We start from the raw sequence: 10,837 nt of genomic DNA on the forward strand, positions 1-10,837 counted from the left end.
TCAAACATTGTATTATTATTTTCTTTTACCTTATGAAATGAAAAATGAAAATGAAGAATCGTACGTTTAGTGGATTATTTATGATTTGAACAATAATTGTATATATTGTCTATGGTATGTTTTTGTTGTTCTGATATGGTCGGCGCTTGACGTTTTTCGGCGTCCTTTATTGAATATTGCCTTTATTTGCCTAGTTACTGAATAGAACCACGAGTAATAATTACGACCAGAAACTCTTGATCGTATGGATATTCAATCCCCCCATTTGGCAGCTGCGTTACTAGCGGTTCCAGCGATGCAGCGCGCTGAGCCCGGACCGGCGAATAACACCAACAACTCGGACGATGCCGAAGCTCCGCAGGCCATGAATCCTCCGCCTTGTCCCACTCCTGAAAAGCCCGTATCAGTTATCGCACCTCCATCGAACGACGAGGAGGAAAAGGAAGAAACTGCGAGTCACGATGAATTCAGTGATGAGGTACAAATAAAAACATGAAAATATTATATATGCCCTACTTTGCGTTTTGAACTAGGTACTATTATTGCTCAAATGTTATCATTTGTATTAATTATGCAAGCTTTCTAAACAATTGCAGCAGTTATATCTAAATTATTTTTCAATTTTTATTGAAGCACATCTACTTGAAGTATTAAGTTTTAACTGAAGCAAATTTACTTTGTAATAATAATTATTGTAGCTCTAGCAATCTCTAATCTTGAATTTTTCTCCAGAACTGCTACAATTGTTTTGTGTTTTAGGAATTTCAAGCAGGAAACAAAGCAAATACCCCCGGACGGAGCGTGACCCTACAGATGCTACTCGATGCTAAAATACTCACACCGGGTGATGCTGCTATGACAATTGAATACTTAGTAAGTGTTATGCATCAATTTTATCATGTTTCATAAAAAAATTACAAAACGAACAGCACAGGACAACCTCAGTATAATGCTGTGTGGAGGGTCTTTTTAGAGACAGTAGGAAGTGAACCTAGGCCTCGAAGAGACCCATGTTGCAGGAGGGATAAAGGCAAATCGGTCAGGTCATTCCAAATTGTAGTTATTTAGAATGAGGTGTAAAATTTTCTCATTCTAATGTAGTAATCACAGACATATGAATATATAGACTAGAAATTAAAGGTGAGGGGTAAAATCAACTGTTGAAGAACGAAGGGGGTAAAGCTGACTGTGATTCGTCAATAAATCAATCTGACAGTATATAGGCATTTCGCATTATAATATCACCATTTAGTTCTTAAAAGTAAAATCTGCTTTTGAATGAATAGACATTTTTACATGGGAGCGCAAATTACTCGCCACGTTATGAACAAATTTGCGAAGTCCAAATTCGGCAAAAAAAAATTCTTCTATTTTCAGAGTCGAATATTTTGTTTACGTATTTAGTTAAGACACTTTTATAAGTGTTCATAATTTACTTCCCAGTAACAACGATGCGCACACTTGAGAATCGCTACATTCGACCAATGTTGGCTCGATGTGATAGTATATGTTTCTACAACTGATTCATATATTATACGACGTGAATAAGCTTAAAATGATGCTTACATATGGAATGTAATACGACAATTGGGTTTATTCTCTTTTTCACATCTATTTTTACAAGTTTTCATATCACAAGCCACTATTTTGCCGTGTTATTTCATAAAATGCCTCGACCATAGCTCGACGCTAGTTCGAACAAGAATGATGACGTCACATTCTCAAGATTCACGGGAAGCCATACGCGAGCCCAGCCGGCTCCAATGGAACCGGTATGGGGAGTGGGGAATAATACGCTTTTAATCACTTAGGGCAGGTCTACTAATATTCACATGTCTATGGTAGTAATAGTCAACAATGCACCATAGCCAGAATAATTAATGATACAGAACACCTATTGAGGGACGATAAAACAAACAACCGCTGATCAATAATTTGTCCCTGATAAATTTCTAAAAGTATAATTCAATACAACTAATGAAGAGCTTTACCCTCCTTGATGATAATGTTTCACTTCCGATGATTTTGTTCTTGTAATCTTTCTAACCAAGCCAAACAATTCAATCAATCATCCTTCTACTTTAGGGCCAGAAGTTCGTTGGTGATCTCCAGGCGGACGGGAAGATCAAGTCCCACGAGACAGAGACAATATTCTGCTCACCTTCTGCCTGGGCCATCCACTGCAAGAGGATCATTAACCCTGACAAGAAGTCTGGTTGCGGCTGGGCCTCCGTCAAGTACAAGGGCAAGAAGCTGGACGCTTACAAGGCAGCTTGGCTCCGAAAAGTTCAGATGCAGAGGGACTCCACTCCCACTGATGGTGAGTTGTAACACTTGTAACCTAAAAATGTTCCATGATAAAACAGAACAGCAAAGAAAAATAAAATAAAAATAACAAACAAACAGCAAACCCAGCCTATTCTTCTTTCAAGTTCTGTTATGTCACTGTTATGTTTTATCCGCTTACCATTTTATCCACAGTGAAAGTAGCTCTAATAATCAGTATTCAGAGTCAAATCTTGTTTGAATTAACCTTTAGCGTTAAATAATAATCAGATACTTCCTAAGCTTTATCTTAGCCCTGTCATATTAATTATTATTTTTTTGATAAATTAATGTTTTAAAGACAAGATTTTATTTATGCATAGCACAAAGGATAACAATTATTTTTATAAGCAAAGCAGTAATTGTTGAATGAAACACTAGCATATATTGAATATTTTCTCGGGTAAGAAATAAGCCCCCATAGCTCAGTGGTCAGAGCTTTCGACTGGAAATCGAATGGACACGGGTTCGAGTCCCGTTGGCGTCATGTATTTTTTATCAGGAGATTTTTTCAATGTGGATGAGTGTTTCAGGCGAACAATTATTGCTTATAAAAATAATTGTTATCCTGTCATATTATTTTCAGTTAAAAAAAAGTCAAAGTTCATTAGCAATATTTATAATTTTTCTATATTTCATACTTGGCGAAACCATGGCAATAGCACTATAAACTAATCTCAACAAACTGACTCGCCCATTGTCTCTTCTACATGTGATCATCTCTGTTATCCAATAAGTTGCTAGACCGAGTAACAAAGTGAATGATTTGGCCGAGCACTCGTCAGGTGTAATTCGGCCTTAACTACTCGTGTACATTTATTACTGTGAAACATTAAAAAAAACTTGTCTCTTATATGGAGAAAAATATTTTATTAACCTACGTAACCTAAATAGTTTTATTTTTAAATGTGACTGGGACAAAAGAAACGGCGGAAAAAACAATTGATCAAATATAAATATTTTTATTTTCCAATATGACGGAAAAGTAGTAATGATTTCGTCTGTCTTTATTTTAGCTTACATATCATACTTTGTAGTTTTTATTTACTTTTTGTTTCTTAAATCATTATGTTTGACCGGTCGGTGGCCGAGTTGACATCGCGTTTGGGTCCCACCAAGGCTTAGTGTGTTCAATTCCTCGGCTGGCTACCCGGGAATGTATGTCTTTCTTTTTTAAAAAATAAAAAATATATGTTGACCGGCCGTTCTCATTAATTTATTATTGATTATTTTTTGTTCATTTAACCAACACATTGTATGCAGTCACATTCTACTAACACACCTTATAATTTTATTTGTTATTGTTTTCATACACAAAACTTATAAATACGTTGATATATATAATTGCTGGTCCCGGTGCCACTGATTGTATATGTTCTGATTTCTCAGACGAGGTGGAAAACGAGGTGGAGCAGCTGCCCGAGCCCCCCCCACAGCGGGTGGTGGTCAAACACAACACCATACCCAACAAAATGCTTCAGCAGTAAGTTCACCAACTATTACTTTGTGTATTCAATGTTAAATTATATATTTTCTTTCAATCCCACTGAAGAAAATACAATGTATATCGAACTACCTATCTCACCAATAGCCCTTTTAGGAAAAAAGGACGGTGTGCCATGTAACTCTGGAACAGACTCCTGATTTAGTCATATTTATACATTTTTTTTAATGTGAATACCGCACAAGAGTCCCAACTGCTCCTGAATGCTGCTGACGGAGCCAGTGATACTACAGAATCAATAATGGTATGTTGTGAAGGGAATAAATGGGGAAGTACCTTGCTATTCGGATTTGATCACCAAATATGGTTAAAGCCATTTCATTGTGATTCACCCTTGTACCTGAAGATAAACATCATCCTTCATTAGAATTTATTTTTTCATGAAAAAACAGTGTTAAGGCTACAAAAATGAAGAGCATGCTTTACTTGAATGGATGTTTGGGCAGGGTAATGTTGATAAGTTGTGATGAGCCAATTAGATTGGCAAGAACTTTGCTAGAGCAATCCCGATGAGTTACAAAACTCATTGTAGGACAAGAGGTTGTATTTCTAATATATTTGATGCCTGTTTTCCTAGAAAACCTCCCAGTAGAGGTGGTCGTCGATATCGAAGTAGTTCTGTCGAGTTATCATCGCGAGCATTAGAGGGAAACATGCTCTCTATAACAAATGCAAAATTCACACTGCTTTCCAATCATATGTAAATTCCATTGAACACAACGTCAAGCGTGATGCCAATATGTTTTTGATTATTTCAAATCGCTACATAAAGATGGTGGTATTCAAGGCACCATGATGCATTGTGATCGTTCGTGAACACTTTTGCAATATACTTCCAATTTGTTTATAGTAATGAATCTCCAAAGCTAGATATTAATATTGCTGCCAAGTTGAATATAAAGGGATCCCAAAATAATTATATTGGTCAAATTGGTGAATCAGATATAGAATCTTTCATTGACAAAATGAAAAATACACATTCACTTGGTCCAGATTTTCTTCCAGTATTCTTCTTTAACCCTTAGGATCCGACCAACTACAATAGCAGTTCAGTGAAATCATGACTACCTTCAGGTGCACTAGTGTGTAGAACTAGGTTTTAGAAGTTTTAAACGCATTTCAATGAAAACGTCCATGAAAATTCCTAAGTAAAACGTTGACATTGTAGATGCCTGTCAATTATTTCAAATTTAATTTTCAATATTATATTTGGCTTTGAAATATTTATAAAATATTGCCCGTCCTTAAGGGTTTAAGGCTGTGCCGAGTTTTTAAATCTCAAAATACAATAAAAAAACACTTTCCAATACAATCACATCACCAGAAATATAACCAATCGACACTAAAATGTACCTAAACTTCATACTACATCTGCACAAAGACAATTTATCTGCCTTGCTCCAAAAATATTCAACCTTCCCCTGATTACCTAAAAAGCGAAACTCAACTCCATTCTTTCAAAACACAAGTAATTATGGATCCTTACATCTGCAATACATTTCAATCATAACACCTATACATTCTACACTCTAACCACCTAATCTCCCTTCATACATCTCTCACATTCCTTTATTTATAAAAGCGGTACAGACTTCTGTAGAAAATTTTAGACCGGTAACAATACTATCTGCACTGACTAAATTGTTCAATTCGATTCTTCATAAATACACACTACCACGAGTGAAGCTGTTCTTAATTTCTGAACAGCATGGATTTAGAAAAGGTCGATATACAGAAACCAACCTGTTGGTGTTTACAGATTTCGTATCAAAATCATTAGACAAAGGCCATCAAGTAGATTGTTCATACAATGACCTACTCTGTATCTTTTTTCTAGTGATTCCAACACCCTAGTGGAGGCAGTATCCTTTTCCTCGATTGGTAAAGTACAGCCGTTCCTGGTGTCCATCGGTACAAACGCTTGCTTCGTACTGGACCTCCACTGCCACCTCACCATGTCCGAGGTCTGTGGCTACTTGGGGGGTTCTTGGGATGTCAACACACACAGTAAGTATCTTTATACCTTTGCAACTGGCCAAAAAATTCCAAATTAAAGCGAGTAAAACTCTTAATTATGATCAGCCCGCAATGCTGGGAGATTTACCGATTGAAACCAGGATTTTTTCAAAGAGAAACTCACGCATGAAGCTGGTTGTAATGGGTTATATGATAATAACATGACTAATTGTGTATATTAAATATATTGTTATTTTAACTGTTTATTTTCTACTGGACCGGTTGTACAAAACTTGGTTGGCGATAAATTGATAAACAGTGAAAAGGATTAATTCAATTGATGGAACAGTTATTTTCATCGCCCATGTGACGCTATGTAGAACTAGGAATCTCTGTTGCCACTCGAGATATGAAAATGTTTATGAATTCATTAGTAAAAGAAATGTTTTTATGTCCCAGCTCTGTCACTTCTTTTTCTTAGAACATCAATAAATGAACATATATATTTATGTAAAGAAGAATGTCTGGCAGCCTGGATTTATAAAAAATCTAGTTTATTACGAGATTGATGAAATTTTGCACACTTTATTTATTTATACTGGGTTTTTACAGACGATCTCACTTACGTGAGAACAATCCAGTTATGAAAACTCAGTTAACATACAAATAGGTATAACAATTACCAAAATCTACTCAGCCATAGGACACATTAATTTTCATATACCTAAATAAAGATTAAAATATAAAACAAATAAAAATAAAAATTCAAAATTAAAAATATATATGAAACCCAAATATTACAGAAAAGTAAGAGACGCAAGTAATACATAATATAATCAGTGCAACATATTTTTTAACAATAGCAGAATTTTTTTTCTGAATCCATATAGTATATACCATATACTTCACCTTCATAACAACAAGAAGGTCACTCTGTCTATATCTGATTTTCAAAAACCATGTGTAAAGCTCTGGGAACTCCGGGGACTTCAGCTAGTAACCTATAAATCAAAAAATCCATTTGTCCCTCTAAAATCTCTCAAATTGTAGGCTCTGGCATCATCAAATTTGCATAGCCTTTTCTATCCAGAATCCCCAAGTCAACGCTTCTATTTTAACCTTCTAATATCATTTTAAATATGAGCTTTGAAATTTTGATATATGCAATATCCATTTCAAAATATTAATTTTTTTGTAAAATCAATGAATAATTCCAGACCTAGCCATCACCCACGCATTCCCCTGTCTCACGTGCAAGGCTGACGACCACCACCGTGTTCTGGTGGAGGCTGCCGTCTGCACTGCCATGGAGACCATGGGCCTGACCCTTGTGGGCTGGTACCACTCACACCCCGTCAATCCCGCCATGCCCAGCCTCAGGGACTGCGACAACCAGCTCGAGTATCAGATCAAGAAGCGGGGTCCGTCCGATTTGACATATACGCCCTGTATTGGCATTATTTGCTGTAAGTATATTATATTACAGTGAAACCTCACTTAAGAGCATAATTTGTCCCAGAATCTAACTTATAATGCGAAACACTCGTTAAGCAAAACGATTTTTCCCATGAATCAATGTAAAATACGATAATGTGTTCCATGTCTTGTTTTCTTCCTTCAGCCCCTTACAATCCCGAGAGTCCTGTTCTGGAATCATCTCTGACCTGTTACTGGGTCACCCCACCGCCAGAGCAGCGCCCCACGGAGTACCCCCGCCCCCTCCTCATGCAGTACGCTGTGGTGCACGACTCTCACCTCGCCCCCCACGCCATGGAGCAGATCTCCAAGAGCATCAAGTACTATTCCACCATGATCGATGACAAAGCCATTAAGTTTACCAACCTATACAAACTAGACACATCGTTCCTAGACAAGTTGAAGTGCACTTTAGCTGCAAAGTTCCCTCGAGAACAGAGTGACGGATTGTTATGGAAATTCATCAAGGATGCTCTGGGTTGTTCGACTGAAGGAGACGATAAGATGGATCTTGACGCTTTGCTGGCTGTATCTCAACCATTGCCAATATCTAAAACACAGCCCAGTATTATTCCTAATATTCCTTCTGTCAGCGCTCTTCAACAGATGGTCAGTCTCCCTGCAGGCATACCACCACTCTCACTTCCTACTAACGCATTTGGATCTTTAGGAAGTGGTAAATTTGAACTTCCGACACATCTGAATATCCCCATCCCGCCAAGTTCAAGCAAATCCAAGAATTCCGCAGGTAATAGTCTGGGTCTACCTTCTTTAGATGTTCTCACGGGGATGTCTTTGGGATTAGGTCCAGCCACAAGCGTCTCTTTGGGACTTCCCTCCAGCTATGATGCCATGACAGCTAATAGTTTGCTTGCTAATTTACCTCAAGGCATATCGACGAGCCTCGCTGCTACACTGACAGGTACCAAGCTACCAATGCCCTCTGATTTAAGCGCTTATTCTAGTTTATTATCCTCGAGAACTGGTACATCAGACAAGAATAATTCTGTGAATACTCCATCGTCTTCTGCATCAGGTAGTTTATCATCAACATTGGCAACAAGTTTAGCTTCCACCTTGCCTCCCAGTTTATCATCAAATCTTATGCTAAGTTCTGCAGAAATTGCTAATGCTCTATTTTTAAGCGGTAAGTTTCCCAGTACAAGCGCTCTACTTGGAATCCCAGACCCGATGTCACAAAGTATTCTGGATGCTAATAACATGTATCTTTCCCCGTCATTACTGAAGATGCAGGACACTCTTAATTTACTGAAACCTTTGTCCACCAGCAGTCCGTTGATGAGTAAAAGCACTCCAGAGCAAAGCCTTTACTTAAAGAGCACCCAGGACTTGATGAAATCGGCTAAAGAGTTCTTACCTCCGGACGTAAATATCTCTGCAATGAAAGGAGCAGGAAAGTTTGACTTTTCTCTGTCTCCAGATTTGAGTATAACGAAACAACAGCCTGATCTCTCGATTTCCACAGTTCCCAAAATGCCAAAACTTTCCGACTACACGTCTGATTTTAGTATGTCTGTTCCAAAATCGGGCGAGTCCTTCCTCAACCAAATGTTGGAACTGACGAAGAAAGCTGGCAAGGCAGACTTCTCGAGAGAAAGCTCTCCGTCTCCCGCTAAAATCCCCAAAATGGATGATTTCAATACTTCCCTGAATCTGTCCATGTCTTCTGCAATGAATTTATCTTCACACCCGAGCATAGCAAACACATTAGCTCAAGTGGCCATGGGAAACGTCTCAACCTCAAAAGAGATTGAGCACAACGATGGGAATAACAGTGATTCTGAGATCCACAACTTGTCCATGAATGCCAACTCTAACAGAGACCTGATTGAGGATCATATATCTCCACAACCTGAACAAGTCTCAGCCTAAGGATTTCAACTGAATTTAATTATTTTGACATAATGAGATATGATTATTAATATGTTGTAGGATTGAAGTACTAGTCTTAAATATACTCCTATCAATATGTATTATTAAATTTTTCCAATGGCATTTTCAATAGATCATGTTGATGTTGAACGTGGAGATTTTATATTGTTTTTGAACCTGCAAAAAAATTTGTGATGTCAGCAGGATTGTTATTTTGTATTGTATGTACATTCCGATAAATGGCAATCTGCTGTTACGTGTATTATATAAATGCCTAATATATAATATTTAGGATACTTATACATTTGCGAACCGAAACGCGAACCGTACCACGAATTACAGGAAAGGAACGAATCAACTGCAAACGGCGTTTTGTGTCATTTGCAGTTGCTTCGTTTCATTCCCATTAGTTGAATTTCAGTTCGGCTCGCAGATGTATACGTTCATTAGAATTGAGATTTCCAACATTGGAGATTGAGAGGCGCCATTAAAATCGTTATAAAATGTTTTCTAAAAGCATTCACAGAAATTAAGTCTCGGAAATGGAAAACAGTTTGCATACTGCCTAGTATTCTAGCTTGTAAGATTGTATTAAAATGATATAATTTATTATATGACTTTACTTAATTATTTTTAATTAGTTACTATAGTTTTGATACACAGCAATAAATTTTAATTTTATCTGTGTACATTCGAATCATTTTAAAGAGATTCAAATGATGTACTGATGTATCGTAGGAGTACTGCGATGGATAAGAAGGAACTGCGGGTAGGTGTTACAACAAATACATTCAAAAGTGCACTCTTTAAAATATTTTCCTGTACAATATGCCATGATATTTATATTAATGTCTGAAAATCAGCAAAAAAATGATTGCCTAAATAGATAAATTTTTGAAGGTCAATTAATAAACATAATATAAATTTTGTAAAAACCAATATAATAAATAAAACAAAACTATGTATTATACCTACATATTATCAATGTGTGGAACCACTATTTTTCATGCGTTGCGCCTACTGGTTTCAAAACCAATCTATACGTATACAGTAGAACCCCGTTAATTCGAACCCCGATAATTCGAAAAAATGTGTAATTCGATATTTTCGCCAAAAAAATTTCCGCAAAAATTTTTTTTCATACAAAATGGTTTTTTAATTCGAAATTCGTAATTTATTTTTGTCCGCGCACGAAAATTTGTTCGTGTAATTCGAAAAAATTTGATTTTTGCGAAAATTAATCATAATATTTCGTAAATATGAATTTAAAAGTCAGCCGTGGCGGTAAAACGCCGAAAAATGTATTTTTACGTGGTTATACAACGCCCTAATTCGTATTATTATTTTGTAAATCTGAATCGATTTACACTGGAATGTCGTATTTTTTCAAATTTATTTCGAAATCCGAGTTTGAAGTGCTGAGAAAATACGTTTTACGCGGATATATGTCGTAGTTTTACAAGTTTACACCAAATATCTGAATTTAAAGGGTCGGCCGCGAAATCTCGATTTACGCGTAAATGTATTGTATATTCACGAATTTATTTCGAATATTTGAATTTCAAATGGCCCGCCGCGACGAAAATCGGCCGCGAAATCTCGATTTACGCGTAAATGTATCGTATATTCACGAATTTATTTCGAATATTTGAATTTCAAATGGCCCGCCGCGACGAAAATCGG

The 10,837-nt window shown here is 36.7% G+C and overlaps 1 protein-coding gene and 1 non-coding gene across 2 annotated transcripts; both read left to right on the top strand.

Annotated features, from left to right (window-relative positions):
• Positions 1 to 143: 143 nt before the first annotated feature.
• LOC149424620 (uncharacterized) lies at positions 144 to 10,259 on the top strand. The gene is made up of 7 exons (XM_089631448.1): positions 144 to 478; positions 760 to 873; positions 2,086 to 2,320; positions 3,715 to 3,808; positions 5,667 to 5,836; positions 7,003 to 7,251; positions 7,407 to 10,259. The coding sequence occupies exons 1-7, from the start codon at positions 245 to 247 to the stop codon at positions 9,152 to 9,154; spliced, it is 2,844 nt and encodes a 947-aa protein (XP_089487574.1). The 5' UTR covers positions 144 to 244; the 3' UTR covers positions 9,155 to 10,259.
• Positions 2,740 to 2,812, top strand: TRNAS-GGA (transfer RNA serine (anticodon GGA)). Its single transcript has one exon. It is a non-coding gene; the product is annotated as a tRNA-Ser (tRNA).
• Positions 10,260 to 10,837: the final 578 nt, after the last annotated feature.

This window comes from Hesperophylax consimilis, chromosome 4 (genome assembly GCF_061612785.1).
Source record: "Hesperophylax consimilis isolate HC1 chromosome 4, BYU_Hcon_1.0, whole genome shotgun sequence".
Classification (NCBI taxonomy): Eukaryota; Metazoa; Arthropoda; class Insecta; order Trichoptera; family Limnephilidae; genus Hesperophylax; species Hesperophylax consimilis.

What these genes read in the sequence shown, in the direction of transcription:
- LOC149424620 (XM_089631448.1), top strand. Translation starts at nt 245, where the DNA reads ATGGATATTCAATCCCCCCATTTGGCAGCTGCGTTACTAGCGGTTCCA. An exon ending in CTATGACAATTGAATACTTA is followed by an intron (nt 874 to 2,085) that starts GTAAGTGTTATG and finishes CTTCTACTTTAG; the next exon opens with GGCCAGAAGTTCGTTGGTGA. An exon ending in GGACTCCACTCCCACTGATG is followed by an intron (nt 2,321 to 3,714) that starts GTGAGTTGTAAC and finishes CTGATTTCTCAG; the next exon opens with ACGAGGTGGAAAACGAGGTG.